Source organism: Sapajus apella, unplaced genomic scaffold (assembly GCF_009761245.1).
Source record: "Sapajus apella isolate SASKATOON/1434 unplaced genomic scaffold, GSC_monkey_1.0 scaffold59, whole genome shotgun sequence".
Lineage (NCBI taxonomy): Eukaryota > Metazoa > Chordata > Mammalia > Primates > Cebidae > Sapajus > Sapajus apella.
The window spans coordinates 13,463,130-13,489,119 of NW_022436999.1; the positions used below are offsets into that span (position 1 = coordinate 13,463,130).

The 25,990-nt window shown below is 41.0% G+C and overlaps 2 protein-coding genes across 6 annotated transcripts in view; both read left to right on the top strand.

The window, feature by feature from the left end:
* L3HYPDH (trans-L-3-hydroxyproline dehydratase) overlaps positions 1 to 23,982 on the top strand; it is a 43,018-nt gene extending 19,036 nt beyond the window's left edge. Inside the window, exons 1-6 of one of the 5 annotated variants that reach the window (XM_032246128.1) lie at positions 11 to 587; positions 5,017 to 5,186; positions 8,519 to 8,641; positions 8,732 to 8,869; positions 11,571 to 11,710; positions 23,173 to 23,982. In XM_032246128.1, coding sequence (XP_032102019.1) covers positions 80 to 587; positions 5,017 to 5,186; positions 8,519 to 8,641; positions 8,732 to 8,869; positions 11,571 to 11,696 — 1,065 coding nt within the window. In that variant the 5' untranslated portion in view covers positions 11 to 79 and the 3' untranslated portion in view covers positions 11,697 to 11,710; positions 23,173 to 23,982. Of the gene's footprint in view, positions 1 to 7; positions 719 to 5,016; positions 5,187 to 8,518; positions 8,642 to 8,731; positions 8,870 to 11,570; positions 12,553 to 15,280; positions 15,378 to 23,172 lie in introns of those variants that run through there. The other 4 variants (XM_032246127.1, XM_032246131.1, XM_032246126.1 and 1 more) reach the window with 4 other exon arrangements.
* Positions 18,590 to 22,297, top strand: GPR135 (G protein-coupled receptor 135). Its single transcript, XM_032246125.1, has one exon. The coding sequence runs from the start codon at positions 19,090 to 19,092 to the stop codon at positions 20,584 to 20,586; it is 1,497 nt and encodes a 498-aa protein (XP_032102016.1). The 5' UTR covers positions 18,590 to 19,089; the 3' UTR covers positions 20,587 to 22,297.
* Positions 23,983 to 25,990: the final 2,008 nt, after the last annotated feature.

The following is a 25,990-nucleotide window of genomic DNA, read 5'->3' on the forward strand; positions in this document are numbered from 1 at the left end:
CCAGCTCGCGCGGAGTCACGGAGTAGGGGCTCCTGAAGCCAGCTCTGCGGGGCTGTGCTGGTGTCCCCGGACGCAGACCATGGACAGCGCGCTAGCGGTGCTCCGGCCGCCTCCTCATGATCCGGGGACGCCGGCGCTGTCGGTGGTGGACATGCATACGGGCGGCGAGCCCCTGCGCATCGTGCTGGCGGGGTGTCCGGAGGTGGTCGGGCCGACCCTGCTGGCCAAGCGGCGCTACATGCGCCAGCACCTTGACCACGTGCGGCGACGGCTCATATTCGAGCCCCGAGGGCACCGGGACATGTACGGAGCAGTCCTAGTGCAGAGTGAGCTGCCAGACGCGCACCTGGGCGTCCTGTTCCTGCATAACGAGGGCTACAGCTCCATGTGCGGCCACGCTGTGCTGGCGCTGGGCCGCTTCGCCCTGGACTTCGGATTGGTGCCGGTGCCGCTTGCGGGCAGCCGCGAGGCCCGCGTCAACATTCACTGCCCGTGCGGGCTGGTGGCCGCCTTCGTGGCGTGTGAGGACGGCCGCAGTCGCGGCCCGGTGCGCTTCCACAGCGTCCCAGCCTTCGTGCTGGCAACAGGTAACGGGCGGGACCCTTCCAGCCTAGGGCAGAGCTGCAACCGGGACGCCAACTTAACCACGTTAACGGTCTCTCTGGGCTTGAAGTCTCGCAACTAACCCACCCCGCGTGCCCGTGCAATTAACAAAAAGGTAAATTACTGCGAACGTGTGTCAGTATTTGCTTGGTGTACGCAATTTCGATTTTCCCTGAGGTTTTGGGAGACCCTTGAGGAGTGAGGAATTCCGCGTTTCCCTTACTCAGCGCCTCCCTCTGCCCTCGTGAGGCATTCCTGGAGTTTCAGCGGTGCATAAAGCGAGGTACGATAGGGTCAAGGAAAGGGCAAAGAACAGCCAATGTACCAGGGTTCCAGGCTGGCTCAGATATGCTTGGTAGACACATAATCACCCTTAATAAGTTACTAAACCTTGTCTCTTTTCCTCAACTTCCCGACTTCTTTGAGGAAAAATTAAATGAGAATGAATGAACAAAGCAGTTTGTAAATCACTAAGATACACACGCTGCTTTTTAAGAACAGGAACACACATTGCCTGGGTTCAAATCCTGGTAACCCCCTAAAGCTGTGCAACCTTAGGCAAATTACTTAATCTCTCTGTGCCTGTGTTTCTTTTACCTCATAGAGTTTTCTGTTAGGATTAAATGAGAGTATGCAAGATACTATATTCCTGGAGATAGATTGCAAGGTATATTTGATTGCTAGAGTTCCTTAGGCCTATTGAGCTGTTAAAAGGTTTTGCTGGATTCCCTAGTACAGATCCTTTTACAGCATGTCATGTGAAGCAGAGCATCTCTATAACCATAACCCTTACAGGAGAGAGATCCCTCATGGGGATGACCTGGCAAGCTGGCATCTGGTTTCTCATCTGAGTACTTCCTCCCAGGGGCTGAATTCTATCAGTAAGAATGCTTTAGTCGTTGTGGCTGGAAGTAAGCCAGGAGTCAGTTCACCAAAAATAGTTATCCTTTTCTTAAAAATCTTCAAGCCATGCAAATCATCTGTTAGAAAGTTGGACCTTGATCCCTGCCTGAGAAACTAGGTTCCAGATTAGCCTGATTATGAATGATATGTAATAGAACAGGCACTTTTAGAGCAACCTCAGGCAGCTGAAACCCAAATGTTAACGAAAAATGCCTCTGGAGAAATTGATGCCATTTTCCCATAGAATGGTGTCACTTCCAGATTGGGAGGCCACTTGAGGGAGACAGAATTTATGTTTACAATTCCATTTTTCAGATCTCAACAGTTTAACTAGTGTGGCTACCAGAATTTCCCCCAGGCAACTCCAGCAGCAGATTAGAAACACTGTAGACTTTTGTGGGAAATGACAGCTGGCAGCAGGAACATGAACTACATTGCATTCCTGGGTCAGTTAGGGCAGGGTCAGCTAACTGCTTGAGCACAGTAGTTCCTGAGAGCATTACTGTGTTACAGTACAATAATTAGTGGGCATTAAAGGTCACTGAGTTAAGAAAAAGAAATGCTATGTTTTCTACTTTGAAAAATGAGTACAAAGCAGACATGGTGTTCAAGGTCACTGCCCCGCCCCTCCACATCTCAGTGACCTGTGCTAGAGAGTCCATGTCTCAGTATCACAGTCTATAAAATGAAGATGACAACAGTACCCACCTCCGAGTCTTGCTGAGTTCATCTCCACCCAACCAGGCTAAACTGCAAACTCTTTTGTTCACAGTATTCTAAGTGCCTAGAACAGCAGTCAATGAATATTTGTTGAATGAGTAACTAAATAAATGAAATTTGGAGACGGATATGCTGATTGATAAATGTAAACATCTGTTCCTCTTGAGAAACCTATTTCCATTGGAAATTAAAGTTTTGGCTGTTGAGTCCCCAATCTGTGCCAGGAACTCCCCACACATGGAATTTTCAAAACAACTCTTTTTAGGAGAAATAGCAGTTACAGTTTGCACAAGAAGACACCAAAGCCACACTAAATGGAAGAACTAGGGTTGGAACCCTGGCCTATCATATTGCTTCCCTCTCATCCTTGAAATTTTTTGTAGTTTAAGGAGATATGTTTCAATTTTATGGAATACTGCTTAGTGTATTACACCTCATTCACAGATATAAGATGTTTTAAAATCTATCTTGTTCAACAAAACTCTAAGGAGGGCAAAGCTTATGTTTTATTCATCCATGTACTTCTTATATCTTCCACAGTAATCAGCACATAGTAGGTGCTCACTAAATCTTACAAAGTAAATCAAATTGAAATTTCAATGATATGCTTGTATAGAAGAAAAGAAAAACTCTTAGATTTTGGTTTCTGCTTAGAGGTTGTGTATTTTAGTAGAAAGGATTTGGGCTTTGGAGTCACCTTATCCTAGGTTTGACCCTAAGCTCTGCCACTTTCTTGGTGGGTAAGCCTGGGAATAATGTGAGGATAGTAAGTAAAACAGTACCTACTTCTCAGGGGTGTCGTAATTAAGGCACTAATGTAATGAATTAAGGGGCTATGTATGTAAAGTACCTGGCATATAGGAAGTACTCGTGTGAAATATCTTAATTTTTAATGTTAGTAATTTAGTGATTAAAAATGAAATAGTCACAGATAATTGATGGACAAGAGTAACTGTAAAGGAAATTTGATCCATTTTAAAGAAAGGGAAACTGAAACTCAGGTGTAGCACCTTACCCAACCACCCACCCTAAGAAAACCAGACCCAAGATTCTAGAAAGGGTGGGCCAGGGAAACAATTGTAGGCTCAGTGATGACTCCTCCTGCAGCAGCATCTCCACTCTGTCCAGGCCCTGGGATTGGTGACTGATGCCCCATTCAATTGTTAAAATCAAGAGAAAAGGGCAGGCCAACTGAGCCCTAGGACTATCACCTGTGTCTCCTGGTAAATGCTGATCTTCACCCTCACCTTAGCGTTCCATATTCTAGGAGTCCCTCATTTCCATCAACTTCCTCATTCTCCTTTCATTTAACTTGCTTTTCATGTTGCACCAGCATCAAGATAAAGACATTTTTGATTCAATTTTGTTGTTAAGATCCACAGCATATTTTACTCTTTTGATTATAAATTTGCTCTGTTTTAAAAAAAAAAAAAAAAAAACATGGTTAAAAGGGTGTCTGTGGACTAGTGTGGACAAATAGCACACTGGTATCTTTGTATGACTTAGTATGAAAACTCAGGAATCCAAGATATATTTTCTTTCTCAAAACTTAATTTCTGAAATTGAAACCCTCATCTGTCCTTTTGGTTCACTTAGCCTCATCACTTCATGTGTTGTCCCCTTTCCTGATAATGTGTGAGCAAAGTTTTCTTAAAAGTGCCATGGCCTTGGAGAGGATGGCACTTCAGTCCTCAGCTTACACAGTTAATCAGTGAAGCAGAGCAGGAGCATCGGCTGCCCCACCCTACCTGGTCCCTGCTGGCTGCACAGCCTCCCCATCCTCTGTTTCTCCACATTCTGCTCCTGTGGTGCCCTGGGGAAGTTAACACAAGTCCTCCCTGCACTAAGGACCTTCAGCCTCCACTCTTCTTAAGCCAGAAAAAAAATTATCTCTAGGAGAAATATTTCTCCCTTCAGGACACTCCTTTACCAACAGGTATCTTTCCCCTGAGAGCTTAGGCTTCTGTAAAATAAAAGCATGAAAGACCAGCTTTCTTCCCTGCCATAGACTTCCCAGAAAGGCAGTGATCACCAAGCTAGCTTAAATTAGGGAAGAGGAAAAGAGGAAAATTTGATAAGCGCTAAAATAAACATCACCCAGCCTCCTTTCTTTGGAAATACAGATTCAAGATTTCAAACTACTGACCTTCAGGTGAAACTTTGGAGATGTTGAGACTTAAAATGCTCAAATAAAAACCCTGATGCAAAATGATGCTGTAGAGGTCAGTGATTCTACAATGGCATTTTTGTGTGTGTTTGCCTGCAGGATATGTTAATGAGATGAAAATAGGTAGATGAGTATATATAATTTATATAGAAAAATATTTTATTAAAATTTTTGTTTTGACATTACAGCTGAAGAAAACTGATTTGTAAGTAGGATCCAAGATCCTTACTATTTTAAACCATCTGTCATAGTACAAGTGAGGAATTGACATCTTCCTTCATGGTGTTCACAGGGATGCCCCTGGGTTTCCCTCTCTTGGCCTCAGTGATGTTTCCTAGAAAAGATTCTCAGAGAAGTTAATGAATATGTCTATATGAGTTGGGGGAAGGCATGGCATTCAGTTTATAACTTCTGCAAACATCAAGTTAAAAATAGAAAGACGCATCTAGCTATTATTCACCCGATGCTTACTCATTTTACAAAATGGATTTTTACTTCATTCTTTTTTATAATAGGAAAAGAAAATCCCTCCTCAAAAATGAAGATATTAAAAATCCTTTGAATTTCTTTGCTAAAATACTTATTAACAAACACATCTTATTTCCAAACACATCTTTTTTTAGATCTCATGGTGGATGTTCCTGGACATGGAAAGGTGGTGGTGGACATCGCATATGGTGGTGCATTTTATGCATTTGTGAGTGCTGAAAAGTTAGGACTAGACATTTGTTCTGCAAAGACCAGGGACGTTGTGGATGCAGCAAGTGCAGTGACAGAGGCAGTAAAAGCTCAGGTCAGTATTACTCTGCCCTCATAACCAATGCCCTCCTCTGTGGCATGGAGGAAATATACATTATTATGTCTATAAAGAAAATACTGTTTAAATTATTAGTAGTACTAAGAATAGGCTACTTATTAAAATCTTAAACTCTATAGCAAGTTTGTCCAACTCCTGGCCTGCAGGCTATATGCAGCTCAGGATAGCTTTGAATGTGGCCCAACACAAATTTTGTAAACTTTCTTAAAACATTAGGAGTTCTTGCATTTTTTTAAGCTCATCAGTTATTGTGTTAGTGTGTCTTATGTGTAGCCCAAGACAATTCTTCCAGTGTGGCCCAGGGAAGCCAAAAGATTGGACACCTCTGTGTAGAGCAAAACTACCTATGAATTCTAGCTTTACCACTTGTAACATATGTAACCTTGGATAAGTTACATAACCTCCATATGCCTCAGTTTTCCTATCTGCAAAATGGAAATTAAAAAATACCTGCTTTGTAGGGTTTTGAGAATGAAATAAGTCAATACATGTAAAGGACTTAGAATAGTGCCTGGCCAATAGCAAATGTTCAGTAAATGATAATATTATTTTTTTGAGACAGATTCTTGCTCTGTCACCTAGGCTGTAGTGCAGTAGTGTGATCATAGCTTATTCTAACCTTGAATTTTCACGCTCAAAATGATCCTTCTGCCTCAGCCTCTGGAGTAGCTGGGACCATAGGCATGCACCATCACACACAGCTAATTCTCTGTGTGAGTGAGTGAGAGAGAGAGTGTGTGTGTGTGTGTGTGTGTGTGTGTGTGTGTGTGTGTGTGGTGTGTGAATGTGTGTGTGTGTGTTTATACAGAGACAGGATCTTATTATCTTGCCCAGGCTGTTTTCAAACCCCTGGCCTCAAGTGATCCTCCCACCTCGGCCTCCCAAAGTGTTGGGATTACAGGTGTGAGCCACCACAACCAGCAGTTACTAAATTTAATAGTACATACATACCAATATAGTTTATAGTTCCTTAAATGTGTAGAAATGTGTTTGTAGAATTCCACAAATTTTAAATGCATGTGCATGATCATTCTGTAAAACTTGAAAATAATAAATGTAAAATATAGCATATAAAATATATTTAAGCCTGATAAGACTTTTTCTTATTTCACAGAGAACATTAATTCCTATTAATTTTTTTTTTCCTATATTGCTAAGAAGTTACTCAAATAACTACTTAAGAAATCTAGTTTTTACTTGGGAAGCTATTCTGATAAAAATCAGTTTACATAATAAATAATTGTAGAATATTATTTCACTTTCACAAGTCTGCCATTTTACCTTGAAATTGGGACCTATAAATAAAACACGTGTACAGTATTTGAATGTTTGGTATATGAGAATTTATTAGTAGTAAAAAGTAACTTATATAAGATAGTGTTTAATGTATTAATAATTATTATGGTCCTATCTAATAGTTCTGAGACTTTGTTTTAATATAATTTATAACTTAACAAAATGAGAATATATACTATATCAGTATTCTAAATTATTTTTCTGGTACTGCCAGTACCAATATGTGTAATTATCATAGTAACTTTTGAAGCTCTAAATTTACATCAATTTTCTGCCCCATTAAGCAGGACAGCTAATAGTTTGAGTTAACAGTTTGGCACAAAATAATTTCTCCTGATTTTTAATGAATTCAAGAGAAAAAGTCCTGGGTATCTTAATAAAAGTTGTAATTTTGAACTTGTCATTTGAGTTTGAACTGTACAAGGTGGCAAGGGGTGGACTATGAGTGGGGAGGGATTCTGAGAAAAATGAGGACAAGTTCTATTATTGATGTATCAGACAGTACAATTAATTACTTTGTGAATTGTTGACGATTCATACTGCTGAAGCAGATTTAGGAAAAGGCCATGGAGATGGAGGGTTAAAGTTAATATAAATTCATTTTCATTCATTCACTCTTAACAAACATTTACCAAGAACACACTGTATGTATGTCAGACACTATGCTAGATGCTGGAGATTCAAAGAAAGAACAAATCCCACCTTCAAGGAGATAGCTCCAGTGAGGGAAGTGAGCATACCTGTGAACATTGTTATGTTGGAATGTGTTATAGTGGAGATGGGGCATATCATTTTAAGAGGATGGAGAACAAAGATTCAATCTGCAGGCCACTTTAACATAGTTTCAGATGGACTCTGGATGTTAAGAACCCAAAGCTGTTGCATTGCTTTAAATGACATGTAAATGGAAGTAGAAAGTACTAATTGTAAGGATACACAAGGGAAGTAAGATGATAGCAATCTCATACTATAAATGTTGCAGAAATCCTGGAAAAGTTAAAAGAACTAGACCTTTTAAGAACAAGTAGCACTGCACATTTGGGCGTGAACGTACTATTGAGTGACTTAGCAGTCCCTGCCAGTGCCTGCTTCTTTCTGTGCATATCTGCTGCTTTTAGATGAATCAACTGACTTCATCATCTACAATAAATCTTTTTTTCTTTTATTTTTTGAGATGGTGTCTTGCTCTGTAGCCCAGGCTGTAGTGCATTGGTGCAATCTCGGCTCACGGCAACTTCCACCTCCCTGGTCCCAGTTCAAGCAATTCTACTTCAGCCTCCCAAGTACCTGGGATTACAGGCATAAGCCTCCATGCCCAGCTCATTTTAGTATTTTTTTAGTAGAGACAGGGTTTCACCATGTTGGCCAGTCTGGTCTTGAGCTCCACTTTGGCCTCCCAAAGTGCTGGGATTACAGGCGTGAGTCACTGCACCTGGTCAATAAATCTTTTTTTCATTCAATTGTTTCTGTTACCTAATAGCTTCTGTATTCTTACAGCTTTTCCTTATTCATGTCCTCTCACAGTCTTTGTCTCTATCATTGATATTAACTTCAGCTCTAGATGCTCAGAGCCTGATTTTTCCACATCATCCTTTTGAAGCTCCTGAGAATAAGATTATGATTGCCTTAGCTCATCCTGTTCAAGCAGCCATTGCCAGCCTGTGGATTGACCATCCTGGGATCAGTGCTTGAACGACTGTGTGTATTTGGAGTAGGAGGGGTATAAAATAGAGCTGCTCTTTTAGCAAAGGCTATATGCAGGACAACTTCCTTACAAGGGACTCAAAGTATGATAAGAATCATAATTTCCAATAAAACTATGTTTCTTCATCTAGACAAAGGCATAATTTCTGGCAATTAGTATTTATGTTGCCCAAAAAATCTATTTTAAAGATGTTAAGAATTAAAAAGTTATGTCTAAGAATGACTCATTTACATTATAAAGATAAATTTGAATCAAAATATTTATTTTGCATTTAGTTGATCATATCATTTTTTCTTATTATTTGCAGTTTAAAATTAATCATCCTGATAGTGAAGACCTTGCCTTTTTATATGGAACTATATTAACAGATGGAAAAGATGCTTATACCAAGGAACCAACCACCAACATTTGTGTTTTTGCAGATGAACAGGTATTAAAACTGTTATGTTTAGGCACAAAAGCCAGGTAATATGGAACTAAAACACTGTTAACATTCTTATCTTCAATTATTCTGAAACAGGTTGACAGAAGTCCCACTGGCTCAGGAGTGACAGCCCGAATTGCCTTACAGTATCACAAAGGGCTTCTAGAACTGAACCAGACCAGAGCCTTTAAAAGCAGTACAACTGCCTCAGTATTCACAGGGAAAGCTGTGAGGGTAAGTGACACCCTTAGCTTCTTATTTATAAATGTGTCATTTATGAGACTGAAGAGGCCTGAGGTGGCTGTTGGATAAATTTCTTCACTCAGCTCTCAGGAGAGAGTTTTAAAGAGTTTAAAAACTTCTTTTCAACTAGGATATGGATTCTCAAGTGTGATCTAAGGTCCTTTCCATGGGTTCAGAAGGTCAAAACTATGTTCACAATAATGACATTATTTGCTTTTCACTCTCATTCTCTCAAGAGTGCACAGTGGAGTTCTTCAGAGGCTATGCGTTCTATGATAACCCAACCAATTGAATGCAGAAGCTAGATATGAGAACCTAGGTGCTTTCTGTTAAGCCAGACATAAAAGAGGTTTGCAAAAATATCAAACAATGCCACTTTTTTCATAATTTTTTTTGTTTTGGCAAACATAGTTATTTTCACAAAAATATATTATTCATATGTTAATAATGGGTTTATGAGTTTTTAAATGAAGTAATAATAGATATATCCAATTCCTAATACAGTAAATATTGATAGATATAAACAAAAACTCTTTGGAGTCCTCAAATCTTAAGGTATAAAAGGGTCCTGAGACCAAAAGGTTTGAGAACCACTAAATTGAGGTTTGGGTTTTTTGTTGTTTGTTTTATTTTGTAATAGTGTTTTATTCTATATAATAGGATGTGAAAGCCCTGAAAAGTTATGGAACATCAAATTAAATATGCTAAGAGCTAAGTAATGAATCTTATCACAGTGGTAAATGAAATCTTCTACAGAATGATTAATCAACATTTAGCAAATGAATCTACTCATAAACAGTCCTTTAACATAGCAAACAATCTATCCTAATATAGCTGTTTTTAAGATGTGGTGTTTCTGAATAGTAGAATTTCTTTAAGAATCTGTGCATCACATGATGATCTTAAACATGTGAAACCATTTATGTTGTATGCAAAAATTCAGAACACGTTTTCTTCAGAATCTGAAATGAACATAAAAATAATAACATACATGTATTGGATACTTCACTGTCCATCAGTTTCCAAGCTAAGCATTTGATACATGCCATCTCATTTAATCCTCACAAGAATCCTACAAGGTCAGTACTGTATTGTTATTATCCCTTTTTAGTAGATGATAAAATGGAGGATTGGAGAAGTTAGGTAATTTGCTGGTGATTAGTCAGTGAGTAGCAGATCAAGGTAATGAACGTGGGTCTCTCTGAACAGACCACATGCTGTTAAGCACTACGTTATGTTGCTATCAAACAAAGCAAAGGTCAATGAGGCTTTAATATTATAGGAGCTGTTATGAGAATAATCTGGGACTGTAATGTCCCCCCAAATAGAGAAGGAGCCCATAAACCAAAGAATGACTCAAACAAGTCCAGGTTGGCAAGTAGATGCATTTATTAGGACTTACATACAAGGCACTCCTGGGCAGCAGCTAGACAACTGTGGAGACCTATCCTGCCTCCTGTCTATAAGTTGCTTTTAAGCTAATTTTCTGGCTCTTTGCTTACTGTGTATGTGTGACAGGACTGTTTTCCTTGGTATGTTCCCAGATAATCTCTGGGATTTTGGGTTCTCAGGGATATCAGCTCTTTGGCTGGGTACCCTTGGCTTACCCCCCAGCCCTCAGGGTTCAAGCAGTGGACACACACCTTCATGTAACCTGGTGAAGGACCCATCACACTACAGCAGATTTATAAAAAATAAAGTATTATACCCTAACAATATTTGATATTTTACCTTTAGCTTCGGTTATTCTTGTCAAAAATTAGAACATAAAAGGATATGCTGAAGTTAAGGTTTCCAGTTATTTGTTTTATAGTTATTAATCTTGATTGCCAGAATGTCTTCACTTGCATCTTGCTCTCTCCCTGTCTGTTTGGGCTCATCCAGGCTCCCTGATGGTACCTTCTCAGTTTCTTCCCCTGCCCCAGCTTCCTTTCCTTGTCATTCCATTTAGATGTCCTCATCACTTCATCCTCAGCTTCCTTCTCATCTCATCTACAATTTGATGCTGCTGAACAATTTCATCCACTTCCTAGGCATCAGTTCTCAACCACCTACTGATGATGACTCCCAAACCTTTATCCCTACCAGGCCTACCTACCCTGTGTCTTTCTGAATCTAATGCTCTTAATCCCGAGTGTTCACTATACTCATCTCTAAATGATTGTCCCAGAGGTATCTCAAACTCGCCTTGTTAAAAAGTTCTTCCTTCCTCTTTCTAAAATATGCTCTTCCTTTCTCTCCCCATTGCAGTTAATGGCATCACTAGCATCATTTCCAAGCTAGAAACTATGGTTTTAATTAACTTATTGCTGTTCCTCAGTTCCCACATGCATTGGTCAAGAGACCTATCAGTTCTGCCTCCAAACTATCTCTATGTTAGTATATATTCTTCTCCATCTTCACTGAAAACTACCCTAGTGACTCTGGAATCATTCAGTGAATCGAGATTAGATCTTAACATGTTTCTGGGTCTCTTGTCTCTCTTTTCTCCAGATTGACCCCCATTTTACAGCTACAATTATCTAAAACACAAGTCTGACCGTGTCACTCTCCGTCAAAACCTTCCCTTGCCTGTAGAATTAATTATTGGCCTTTTCTTAACGTGATAAAAGTCAAGAGTACAATTTTCAAGTCAGATACAATATGAGTGCAATATTTTGATAGTGTACTCCTTTAATCTTTCTTTTTTCAGGAAGCGAAATGTGGTGATTTTAAAGCTGTTATAGTGGAAGTATCAGGACAAGCCCATTACACAGGTACAGCAAGCCTTACAGTAGAAGATGACGACCCACTGAAGGATGGATTTCTTCTCAAGTGACTTCTTCCATGATTGTAAGGGCTTTCTTCTTAAAGTAATCATTATCCATAAGTAATTTTTTCTCTAAATTATGTGGAAACCAATATTCAAATTATACATATAAGCTAACTTCCATTTTTCTAAAATACTACACTGTGGCTAAATATAAAGTCATTATACCTCATATTTGCAACTGTATTTTGGTATAAATATCACTTATGTCTAGCATACAAAATGACAGAAATTTAGAGTCTTTTTCTAGTGATTAACATATCAGGTAAAATTAAAACAGTTGTTACTTTTAAAATACTGCTTTATAGTAATTACTACTAATATCATATTTGTTTTAAAGGCTCTTTGAATAATATGTGAAATTCAGCAATGAACTTTCCACGCTTATTATTTTTCTCTTCCATTTTTTGAGTAAAATCCCTCTCTGTAAGCAGCATATAAATGAGATGGATTATTATAAAGTACTCAATACTTTGCATAATAGCCTGGGAAAGGTCGAGTTGGAGTCAGCTTATTTGTTATAGCTGCTGCTAGGGTGTTCTCTGTGGCGCAAAGCTCAGCTTCTACACCCACAGGTACTGAAGTATCAGAGATTGATGCTAAGAAGACCAATTAGTAATCAGACTTTTGCTATATCTTCAGGGCTTTTATAAAAGGGGTTCCTTATTGCATTATTAAAATACAGGAATACAGTAGAAATTAATCAGTGAATCTGTACAATGGAATGAGTCTCATACTCTAGCAACTGCATGCCAGGTAGATTTAAAACATGAAATAAATGTTTACTACTGGCATTCCTGCTAGTTAATACTTATCTATGAGCCTGTTAAAAATAGGTGAAGCATTAAAATATTCCAAGATGTGACACTCTCAGAGAATTCAGTAGACTTTTGTGAGATAGGTAATAGTATTTTATTTTGGAGCCTCCAGAAACTGAAGTAATTTATTCATTTAATTGGCCTTATCACCCAGACAGTCTGTATTGGCCTTATAATTAGTCTGTGATTTAATTACCTAACCAAAACGAAAGCTGTAATGTTAATGTTTTTTATTTCTCTATTACAGAAAAACAGGATTTTTTTTTTCTCTCCACAGAATTCTGTAGTAAATAAATTACTTGCCTCAAAAAAAAGTCATTATCACTAACTCAATATGACCAAATAATTTTTGCAGATCACATCATTATACTTAAAAAAATAAAAATAAAAACGGAACCACTATTTTCCATCCAAAGCTTACAAGTCACATGAATTTGAAAGAAAATTGTTTAAAAATTACATTTTGTAGCATTTTATAATCTGTCAGGTACATAATGAAGTACACTAGGAAATGCATATTGTGATTCCACTGCCTCCAAGGTAGAGGATATTTTTACTCCCTGACCTTGTTTAGAATTGTCAGCACTTAGTGATAATTTTTAAAAAGACTTTTAGTTGGTTTTATTATTGTTCTAAAATTCTCTACAGATAGCACACCCCTTTTTCAACTGCACCATGGAAAACTACTCTTCCTGCCCTACCTGTGGTATGCCACTGTTTTTATCCCATTTATACCCTTAAGGGAGATGCAAGTTGAGCATGTTAACTAACTCTCCTAAGGTCATTTAGAGGCTGCAATCTAGGAGTTGTGACTCCCAGTCTAGGATTTTCCTACAACACTTCCTCCATTTCTAAGATAGGATGGCCATAACTTGGTCTAGGATATAGTACTTTAACAAGAAAGTTATATTTCTTGAATACTAAAAAATAGATATTACCTAAGTCTCCTAAATTTCAATCCAAACCAGAGCTGAACCTTTGCGGTAGTGTTCATTCCTGCTGCACTTCACCCTGGTTCCCATGGAGTCAAAAACACTAGGGAAATCAACTCCTTCATCTCTGACCTCCACATGTCTAGTCAGTTGCAAAGCCCTATTGATTCTGCTGTCTAAGTACTGCTCACATCTATCCCTTCCCATCTCAGTGAGGATCTTGCCTTAGCAATTAACCTCTTTCAGGTGTCTCCAATCTCCTGCTGCCCCCTCACTGGTTCCTTCCCCTAAGTATTTAAATGTGCTAATTGTAAACAAAATAAATCAAACATCCCTGTCCCTCCTTCCCTCTGTAGATAGCTGTCACTGCTAACTCTTTCCCTTGGTATTTAAACTTCTAAATTCCTTACTGTCTGCTCATTGGGTACATTTTCTCATCCATTTGCTATCAAACTATTACAATCTTGCTTCTACCTCATTACTCGTTAGAAACCTTACCTAATTGCCAGGTCTAATGATTTATGTAATCCATGGTGGCCCCTGCTGCTTGCTCCCTGAAGGCAGGTGTGGTCCATTTTAGAACAGGCAACTCTGATCCCTTGATGCTGAGCTCAGCCACAGAACCAGTTAGGCTTAGGAAGTTAGTACTCAGTCCGCATTAGTGCCCACCAAAGTGCTGCAATTGTATGGGCCCAGGCCCATCTCCTCTTCATCATGAACTCACAATGCGCTTTGCTCCAAGTCCTCCAGACACAATGAGAATTAGGTCACCCTTCTTTTCAACCCTGAAAGCCACAAATTCCATACTATCCCTCTTTAGGACACTGTTCTTCATACTTCAATGTGCATGTGAATCACCTGGAAATCTTAAAATGTAGATTCTCATTCGTCAGACATGGGGTGGGCATTTCTAACAAGCTCTCAGGTGATGCTAATCCTGCTGGTAGTAGTACTGTGAGTGGCAAAACTTCTGGACATGCCTACTTTAATTACCTGTTTGGGCCCAGGCTTTACAGGTGAGTCTCCTCAACCTGTGAACTTCTTCTCTAAGCTCTGTAACACATGAAAGCCTGTTTTAGCTCTCCACCAGTATGTAAAGGATAGCAATGACCACAAGATCACAAATACATTCTCTATAAGAGGCTGGGAAAACTGCCACACCTTTTCTGAAAACCAAAAACATAAAACAGCTGATTTCTCAATAGGCCAATGTGCCTCATTAACTGTATCATTTACCTGCCTAGGTTTGCTTTGTTTATCTGCTTCTTAACTTTTACTACTCCCTAGCATTACATCCATCGTCCTTTTCTTTCTTCCCTGACTACTCTGTCCTTAAATTGTCACATTCATTCCCATGGTTTTCCCTCTTATAGAGAGGCTAACCACATCCACATCCCCAAATTCCAAGGTCCAAGGCTATACTGTAGATTCATTACTTAGAGGACAAACCAAGCTCATTTTCCCCCTAGATTGTGACCCTCTTCCCATATTCCTTAACTTGACTAATGGTACCACCGTCCACCAAGCTAGGGACTTGGGATTGACCCTTGGCTTCTATTCACAATCTTTGTCCTCTCCGTTGATGCTCCCAAGGTGGATAACGGTGGATTTCTCCAGCTATTATGCCTTTCCCCTTCTTTTATCAACAACACTCTCCTTTTTCTTTGGGAAACTATCTGCATATAGTCTTACTAGGACTGCCAGGAGACCAGTACATGAGTCAGACTTTCTCCCCCACACTGAGATCTTGAGAAACAACATAAGGTCTGAAAACTGAAGCTGATCTATTCCAATGGTGGCCTAAAGAGATCACTCCATCAGTTTCTGCTCTCTCTACCCACAGGACTTCTCTGACTTCTCTTTTTGGAGCTGTTAGGCTGTCATTTTGTAAATGGAACTTACCCTGTCCTTCCAGTAAATTCGTATATTGGTTATGTGAACAAGTGTCCTCTCTGTGTTACTTATGCCCAAAGAATCCTAATCTATATATTAATCCTAATCTATATACTACCTACCATAATCTATACTCGACCTCTCCTTCTTCACTGCAAAGGTCCACTTCAGACTCTCATTTTTCACCTGGGCTATTACAATGCCTCTCCTTAACTGGTCTCCCAACTTCCAGATTCTCCTCTTACAAAAAAAATATTTTTTTGTATGTGGGCATTTGTATAGAAGTTTGCTAGAGTGCTAAGTGCCAAGGAACTCATAAACAGGCAAGATTTAGGTCCTCATATAGTATACAGTGGGAGGCAGATAATAGATAATCACACACAAAAAAATTATAGACCAAGGTAATGTGCTACAATGGAAAATATAGAGTGCTGTGAAACTAACAAGGGAACATGGTCCAATATGTGAGAAGAGGGTATCAATTAAGGAAGGCTTCCCCCTATGGACTAACGTTAATGTAAAGAGGAGGATGCTAAGGAGGGGAGGAGGAAGATGGAGCTTTCCAGGCAGAGGGGATAGTAAGTGCAAATGCCCTAAGATGAAAGGTTTAAGGAAGTCATAAAAGCCTAGAGGGGTGGGAACACAGCAAAAAAGATGGAAAGTGGTCTCAAATGAGACTAGAAATGAAGCAGGGGTCAAATCATGCAGTGCCTTTTAGGAAATATTAAGGATTGGGGTCCTTATTCTAAAATAAATGGTGAAAGCCAATAGGATTTTTAAAAAGAGGTATGGTCTCACTATGTTGCCCAGACTGGCCTCTAACTGCTGGGCTCAAACGATCCTCCCTCCTCAGCCTCCTAAGTACCTGGGACTATAGGCACACACCACTACAACAGCCTAACTAGAGGAGTTGAATTAAGTAAGTGGCATGAATAAATTTATGTGTGTGGTTTTAAGATCATTATGCCTATCTGCCTCCAGTGTAGGGACTGGATATGGGAAGACCAGTTAGGACAGCAGTGACAACAGTAGTCCAATGAGAGGATGAGAGCCAAGATTCAGGATGGGGGAGTGAATGGATGCAAAGATAGTCTGCAACTAAAATCTGTAGGATGTGGTTGATGAACTGGATGTGGACTGGTGGCAAGGAAGAGGGATTTATAAAAACTCTTCAGTTTTGGGCTTATAAGCTAGAGGAATGGCTCTACCAATATTCTGAGATACTGAGTATTGAGGACATAGTTTTTCACAGAAAGTAGGAGGAAGATCATGAATCCATTTGATGCACGACCAGCACATCAAGGAGAAATGCCAAGTATCAGGACATGTAGGTTGGTGCCACAGACAATTTGAGTAATGAATATATGGATAATCTTTGAAGTCCTGGATGTGAGTGAGATGAGGCTGAGGGGGGAGTCCAGAGGAGCTAAGAACAGGGCTTTGATGAACTCCAGCATGTAAAGGCAGGTGGAAGAGGATGAACTGGCAGAAAAGAGGACACTCAGAAAGATGAGGAAGGAAGGAACCAGGCGAGTACAGTCCTTTTGGTCCTGCTGTACCATGCACTTGCTCATGGCCCTCCCTTGTGCTATTAGCCCCTCCTCCTCTAATGATTTTCAGTCTCCAGAGCATGCCTACAAGGCCAATCATAAGGTGGTCCCAATAAACTTTGGTCATTTATTTCCATTTTCACTCCCCATCCCCAATATCCTGGAATTCAGACACTGCTCACTTCAACACGGTTCTTCCCCTTTCTTCTTTTTTAGGAAAGTCTAATGTCACCTCTTGTACAAAGCCTTCATTAGAAAGAGTTAGTCATCTCCAAATGATTTCATTCACATTTTTAAGACAATATTTAGCATGCTGTAATATACTGTGTTTGCCTATGGCTGTAAGCTTATTTGGGCTGGGTTTCATATCTTATTTGCTGTTTCCTAAAACTAAGCACAATCTTAGAAGATTGTGTTTGCTAAATAAATTAATGCATGATAATTATATTTTTGTCTTGATTGACAAAATTAAGACAAAATCAGTCTAGATTAAGCTGGGTTTCATGGCTACCAAGAGGACATTTGGCAATATCTGCAGACATTTTTAGTTGTCACAGCTGGGAGAGGTGCTATTGGCATCTCTTAGGTAGAGGCTAGGGATGCTACTGAATATCCTACAGTGCATAGGTGGCCCTTGCAACGAAGAATTATCTAGCCCAAAAAGTCCATGATACTGAGGCTGAGAAACCCAGTTTTGGTTTGCCACCTTAAACGTTCTTCTATTTATACTGTAAATTTCCTGTAGGATTTTTTTTTCTGAATGAAATAAGCACTCCAAGTACTAATATCATTGATTCTAAGACCTACAAATGTATTGTCATTCTTTAGAGCAGTGTTTCTCAAATTTGTGCATCAGAATCACCAGGAGGTCTTGTTAAAACCTAGGAGCCTGGGCCCCACCACAGGAGTTTCAGTAGATCAGGAGTATCCTATGCACTGCAGGCCTGATAATTTGTATCTCTCAAGGTTTCCAGGGGATGTTGTTGCTGCTGATGCAATGTCCATACTCTGTGAACCACTGCTTTAGAGAAGAGTCCAGGGTTAGTTAACCTGAGCGTTTATCACACTTTTCCCCATGAGAGACCATCCCCAGAAAATTGAGATGCAACTTCCCTAGGCACCTGTGCCTTTCTTTTCCTTGTGTCTCCCAGCCAGGTAGCTGGAGCTGCATCTGTGGTAATTGCCAGGCTGGCAGCACTTTAGACTCAAAACATACCCCATTCCTGAGAACAGATAAAGGCTGCCAGCAGAGGAAGGCACCAATCCCTCTCCCCACATTTATCAGCCGATAGGGCCCTGAGATCCAGGCCCTTGGAAATGAGGTAACATCTAAAGAAGATACATATCCTAGCTCCTCAGAGCACCTGTATCAAAATCACCTACGGGGTTTAGAGTCATGGGCCCATCCTCAGTACTGAGTATCAGCCAGAGAATGTGCATTTTATGAAGCTCTTGACATCAGTCGTTCTCAAAGTGTGGTCCTGGGACCAGCATCATCATTACCACCGGCGAACCCGTTAGAGATACAAATTCTTGGGCACTTCCCCAGAGGTATCTGAAACACTGGGCTTGAGACCTCCTCACTTGTATTTTAACATGCCCTCTGTGAATTCTGTTAACTCAAGTTTGAGAACTATTGGTTTAAATTAGTCCAACTCTCAAGTTTAAGATGTCTGGATGTAGACTTCTGGATTTTTCCTTCACTTCAGGTTCTAGATTCCTTTCCTACCTGTATACGCCAAAAGCACCCACAGGGAGCAAAGCGCCTCCTGCTCCCCAAAAGGCCTGCCTGTAGAACATTTGTACCCTACAAAAGAGAGAAAGAGTGAATGAACTTCGTTGAATCTGGTCATTTGTTTGCATGCTGGTCCTGTTTATCTGGCCGGACAGTGGTCCCTGAGGAGGTCTACCTGGCACTCTCCGAAACCCGAAGCCCGAGGCTGGTCAACTCGGGAGAGTCTGTGTCTCGCCTTTGCGGAGGGTACTAGGCTGACGTCCCGCCCCGCGCTCCTGCGTAAACACGCGGTACCCTTGGCAACACTGGAACCCACGTCAAAGGTTCCGCTGGGTCCCCGGCTACCGCCACGCCTCCAGCCGAGCCTGGCTCCCCGCAGCGGCCGCTAACTCCCAGGCCCCAAGCCAGCTCTCCGGCCGAGCGGCCACCACCCCCGGTACGGGATGAGCAGATCCGCGGCCGCCACGGGGCCCCATGGAGGAGCCGCCGCCGCCGCCGGCCCGTCCACCAGCGAGCATGGCCTTACTGGGCAGCCCGCACCCCGGCGCCCCCTCAGCGGCCGGCTTGCCTGGCGGGACTTCCTCCGCGGCGACAGCGGCCGTGCTCTCCTTCAGCACCGTGGCGGCCGCGGGGGCCACGGGGCTGGGGAACCTGAGCGACGCGAGCGGGGGCGGCACCGCTTCCGCGCCAGCTGGCGGCGGCCTCGGCGGGTCCGGGGCGGCGCAGGAGGCTGGGGCGGCGGTGAGGCCGCCACTGGGCCCGGAGGCGGCGCCACTGCTGTCGCACGGAGCGGCAGTGGCAGCCCAGGCGCTCGTCCTCCTGCTCATCTTCCTGCTGTCTAGCCTGGGCAACTGCGCGGTGATGAGTGTCATCGTAAAGCATCGGCAGCTCCGCACCGTCACCAACGCCTTCATCCTGTCGCTGTCCCTGTCGGATCTGCTCACGGCGCTGCTCTGCCTGCCCGCAGCCTTCCTGGACCTCTTCACGCCGCCCGGGGGCTCGGCGCCTGCAGCCACGGGGACCTGGCGCGGCTTCTGCGCAGCCAGCCGCTTCTTCAGCTCGTGCTTCGGCATCGTGTCCACGTTCAGCGTGGCGCTCATCTCACTGGACCGCTACTGCGCCATCGTGCGGCCGCCGCGGGAGAAGATCGGCCGCCGCCGCGCGCTGCAGCTGCTGGCGGGCGCCTGGCTGGTGGCCCTGGGCTTCTCCTTGCCCTGGGAGCTGCTCGGGGCGCCCCGGGAACTCGCGGCGGTGCAGAGCTTCCACGGCTGCCTCTACCGGACCTTCCCCGATCCCGCACAGCTGGGCGCGGCCTACAGCGTGGGGCTGGTGGTGGCCTGCTACCTGCTGCCCTTCCTGCTCATGTGCTTCTGCCACTACCACATCTGCAAGACAGTGCGCCTGTCGGACGTGCGTGTGCGGCCCGTGACCACCTACGCGCGCGTGCTGCGCTTCTTCAGCGAGGTGCGCATGGCCACCACTGTGCTCATCATGATCGTCTTCATCATCTGCTGCTGGGGGCCCTACTGCTTCCTGGTGCTGCTGGCCGCTGCCCGGCAGGCCCAGGCTACGCAGGCCCCCTCGCTCCTCAACGTGGTAGCCGTCTGGCTGACCTGGGCCAATGGGGCCATCAATCCTGTCATCTACGCCATCCGCAACCCCAATATTTCGATGCTCCTAGGGCGCAACCGCGAGGAGGGCTACCGGACTAGGAATGTGGACACTTTCCTGCCTAGCCAGGGTCCGGGTCTGCAAGCCAGAAGCCGCAATCGCCTTCGAAACCGCTATGTCAACCGGCTGGGAGCCTGTAGCAGGATGTCCTCTTCCACCCCGGCCAGCGGGGTGGGAGGGGACGTGGCCATGTGGGCCCGCAAAAATCCAGTTGTACTTTTCTTCAGAGAGGGACCACCAGAGCTTGTGACTGCAGTGGCCAAACAGCCTAAATCTGAAGGTGGGGATACCAGCCTCTAAGGCGGTTGGGATGGTCAGCTTATGAAGGCAAATTTCCACTCGAGTCATTTAATGATAGAGGATTTTGGGGAGAATCGTGGATTTCATAAAGCCAAACATTTAAAGCTAGAGACTGGGGGAGGCTTACCACTTTCCCCCAACACAGCATAAAAGACAATGTCCCTTTCTTCAAAAGTGCCAAAAGTAATGTAAAATGCAAAAATTAAAACAACCTTAAACCACATAACCAAACATTGTGAACTGTAAGTGCCAAAAATGACAAAAATAACATTCACAATCACTGAAAACCTCATATTACAGGACCACCCTGTGAAACAAACAAAATATTGAATGCAACTAGTATTGTTCAGCTACATAGAGCATCAGGAATGAATGGAGACCCTAAGAGCTGCTTGAAAGCCCCTCTAAATCACTATCATCATCCAGCAAAATTTTAGATTCTAGAGCTTGTGTTTCTGACGTGCTTTGGGTGCTTAGATTGGGAGTGGAAAAGTCTAATCCCTACACACATTGCTGCACTTCCTCACCCCACCCCCTGATAACCTTTGTGGGAAATTTCAAATTCATAACCCATTTAAAATCATTTTAGGATTTTGAAAAGGTGGTTGTTATTAGGTAAAATTCAACCATCTGAAGGACAAATAGAGGTATGAACATAAAGAAATGTGTCTTTTAAATATTTTCCAAGATTATATGTAAAAATTAACATTCCTTCCACCCGCATCATACCCCCAAAATGATCTGCCTTGGAAAACTTTGAAGCTTTATCCTTACTCTAACCTGCTACTTTTATTTCTGATAAATTTTGGGATGTTGCTCTCAGAAGGCTTTCACATTTAAAAAAAATTTTCATTGTAGAAAATATTTGAATTTTGAGGTAAATATGATTTTTGAATATAGCCAAAAATGCAACTTGAAGTCAAGTTGATTGAATAAGGTGAGTGATGCCACTTTATTTAAATTATTATTATTTTTTAAATGAGACCTCTATAAAGCAACAAAATTGGCTTTCCTATGTGGTTTCAGCCAACTGAAAATGGTTCCAAAGAGGAATTCTAAAAATATTTTGAGAAGCAGCCTCTTGGAATTAACATAGACTTTTCCAAGAAGATCCTAATCTACTTTTAGAAATTTGGTGTATTTTGTGTTTTTTAAAATATATATGATGGTTGCTTTATAGCTATGACTTGTCTAAGATAATGTAGTAGATGTGGGACTATACATAACAGAGCATTAAAACACAGACCTAAAGTTGGAAAAGAACTTCAAGCAAACTGAAGATACCTTCAGAAATTTACAAATCAATGTTGCTTTTAACATTTCTATCTTATCAGAAAAGGTGGGTTTTTTTTTTTACGATAATTCAAAAGCATAATTCAGGATTTGTGTATGTGACCTTTCCTGTATTAAATAAGACTACACAAAGAATCATTTACTCAGAATTTTTTTAAATGTTATTTTTTCTTATTTCTTTCCCTTAATCCTGCCCCTCTTTTCTTCAATATTTCACAGCCTTAATTGAACAAGTTATTTACAGTTGATGTGAAAAGACATTAGCTGTCATTTGAGGATTTCAATATGAAATAGCCAGCATTTTCTTCTTGTAAAGTATTTAAATATATTTTTTAGTATTTCTTTGTTTGACAAGTGGGTACATATCATTATTTTGTAATCAAAGGTGGAAATACATGATTCATGTCAAAGCTAAAAATGTTTTAATTTTTTCTGCTTCTCAGGGTATCATCACAAATCAGAGGTTTATAAATTGTATGTATTTTGCTACACTCAGTGTAGTACAAAGTAGGTGAAGTAATCTCTCCTCTCTAGCCCTTACTTTATAAAGCATATATAGACTTCATGCAGCCGGACTAACAAAAACAAGTATCTGCAGTATTTGCCTGTTAAAGCCAAAAAAACATTGTGTATTTTTTGGCACCGAGTCACTTTTGGGATTTAGACAGAAATGATAAAGTCTTCCAATTATAAAAGACATAGAATAGGAATTACACTTGTGAATAAAGGGCAGAAAGAGAGAGATCTAGAGTAAGGAGGTGAGCATGTTGCAAAATAGTGTGTTGCCTGAGAAGAAGAATTAAAGAAAGGCATTGAAAAATAAATGTGATGTAGAATAAACCTACCTGGTGAGTGAAGGGAAAATCTGAGAGATTGAAAGTGACAAGGTGATGGCACGAAGGACTTTAGGGAAGAAAAGGAATTCCAGCCCCACCTCTTCAGTGGTAGGAAGTTTTAGGAAAGGCATGGCTTGTGAAAGAGACCATTCTGTTAGTGGCTCTAAGAGTCATGGTAGGCAAGAATTGGAGGGGAAAAAGAGAAAGTTGTTCATAAATTACTGAACAATTTACAATGCTGTAAATTGTTTGTTTTTAATCCAAGGCTCTCCAACTATTTAGTGGTAGAACTGGGATTTGAACAATAGTCTGTTTGGCCTCAAAGCCCCATGTTTGTTTCTTTCTATCCCCACAGAAGTCTACAGGTAAGGAAACCAAGAATGATCAGTTACTGTACTGTCATCATTTTCATCAGCATGACCATCATCTACCATTTCTGTTTTCTACTTTTTATAAGGGCAACTTCCTGGGTACTAAGGCTACTAAAAAGCAGAAGCCACAGTACTCATCTGCAGAGGGCTTATAGCCTCAGCAAGGACATTGTGGCTTTGTGAGAACAATCAGCCATAACCAGTTTACTTGTGGAGAAGAAAAGGTGTAGCATTTTCAGAAGAGGCTGTCAAAGAAAAGAGATGAATTTGGAAGCAAGAGATATGCAGGTATAGATCAGCAACCCATTTGACCCAGTGTAAGTACTTAAACAACACCTCAAAAGATGAAGAAGGAATGATTCTCAAAATAGTCTAAGACTTCGACGTTTCCTCATGCTTACTGTGAGTATACAATTATAGTGACTTTGTGGGGAAAGGAGAAATAGAGGCTATGAAATATTGAAATGGATTAAATATTGAGTACTATGTAAAAGCCAGAAGGTAATCCTTCTTATCTTATTCTGCTCCCAGTTTGGCTATTTCATTTGGGTGAAAATAATAACAGCAACAAGTAATACTCTGTATAGTAGGTGCATTAGCTCATATATCCTCAGAGCATTCTTATGAAGGCATGCTATATTATCACTGTCCTCATTTTGCAGATGAGAAAACCGAGGCACAGAGGTGTTATGTGATCACACAGCTAGTAAGTGCTAAATATGTGATTTGTACCTGGCAGACTGGTGCCAGAAGTCCCCTCTTAACCGCTATGCTGTACTCCTTCTCTTTTGAAAAAGACAATGAGAAACCTGGAAAAGAGCCAAGGAAGATAAAGACAACTATCAAAGGGATGGAAAAACAGCATACAATTTAAAGGAAAGATTTTTTTTTTTTAATTTGGAAAACTATTTATGTGTGTTTATATATATATATATATATATATATATATATATATATATATATATATGAAGAGATTCAGAGCTGTTATTTTCTGGAATAATTCCAACTCAGGATAACCCCAGTCATCCATCTTCCCCATTCCTGCTCCAGTGCATCTGAGCACCACTGGAAAAAAAAAATTATAGAGTCAGATCAATTTGTACCCCCTGCACTTAGAATCCACAGCCTTACCTGGCCCTGCCACCCTGCTGGCAATCTGAACATTTTCACTTGTCAACTCACTTCTTCTGCCCACTTTTGTGACCCTTCAGACTTTTTCCACTGAAACATTTAACCAACCTAACCTCTTGAAATATGACTTTTGGTGCTACTTCTCCAAGAAAATAGAAGCCATTAGATACATATTTCTTCATATTTTAGCCACCAAACCTAACTAAACTGGATTTGTACTAGTTCTCAGCTCTATTTTCCATTTAAAATAAAGAAGGTGGTCCCTTCTCTAGCCTCAGGAATCTCATGCTAGCTATTATTTCTGTTTCCTGGTATGCTTAGCCTTCCCACTGAACCATATCCCTACCATGAGCACTTAAGCACGCTCTAATCTCTCACTTGAGAGGAAAAATTCCTATTCTTCCCTCCTTTTCTCTCCCTCAGCTCCTTCCCTTCAGCCAACTCATCAAAATAATTGCCTGTACTTTTACAACTGATCTAAATCCTAGGCTACACTTTTAGTGGTGTAAGAAAGAAAGTCATTATTTTTTTGCAACTCAGTTATCTTATTCTGCCAGATGGCAAAACTTAAGACAGCATCTAGGTTCTAGGGGCTGGTTAGTGCCAATGTATTGGTGAACCACAAGTACTCAGTTGTCATCCATTCATCCTGGCATCTGCCAAGACATCCGTCAGTCTGTCTTTGGCCCTATATCCATGGATTGCTGCAAAATTATCTCACTGCAGTCCAAGAGGACCCAGCTCAAAGACCACCTTAGAGCCCCTCTCTAAACACAAAAAAATCATTACTCCATCTCAGAACCCTAGAAGACTGATCACACCCATTACGAGGAGGGACACAGGCTGCTTTTTAAAAAAAACTTTTCAAACATTTTTGATTTTCAATATGTTTTGATGTTGTTGGGTCAATAAATCAAAATTATATATAAAACATACATTGAGGTTTCACTATATGAACTATTACTATTTTACTATTTACTGTAACTCCCAAGTAAGACAAAGGAACATACTTTGTCTTACTTGGGAGTTACAGTAAATAGTAAAATAGTAAAAATGCTGAGAGATAGCAGTGATGGTTCAAAGGCTAAATACATTTATAATTTAATACAAATTGCCACATTACCTTCTCTATAGGTTGTACCATTTTTCACTTCCACCATTAAGTTATGAGTGTGATTGTTTCCCTGCAGTTTTGTCAATAGAGTGATTTTATATTGTGGGTTACAACCAATGGTAAGTCATGAATTTAGTGTAATGGTTTATAACCAACATTTAAAACAAACTGAAGTGGTGTAGGACAGAATAAATGCTATCAGATCTCACCATACACAGTTTGATAGATATAAATTTTTTGATATCCCTCCCTTCAAATAATATAAACTCCTTTTCCTTTAAGTGTGGCTGTACTTAGTGACTCATTACTTTTTTTTTTTTTTTTTTTTTAACTCGGGTTATTTGTCTCAAAAAGAAGTCAAGAAAAGAGCAGCCCAAGAATACCATCAGAGATACAGCTTCCAGGCCACCATCCTGGACTTGTAAGTTTTATATTGACATATGTTTGTAAGATGACTTGCATCTCCAAGTCTCTACTCTCCATTCCAAGAAAGAGGGAGAATAAGGAGTTTTTTAAAAAAAGTTTTGCCTTTCTATTCAGGAAGACATGACCTTCCTATAGATGTCTGATTACAGCTTATTGCCAGAACTATATCACATGGCTATCCTCAGGTGTTAGGAAGGTTGAAAATTTGAAAGTTTTAGTAGAGTGCATTTTCT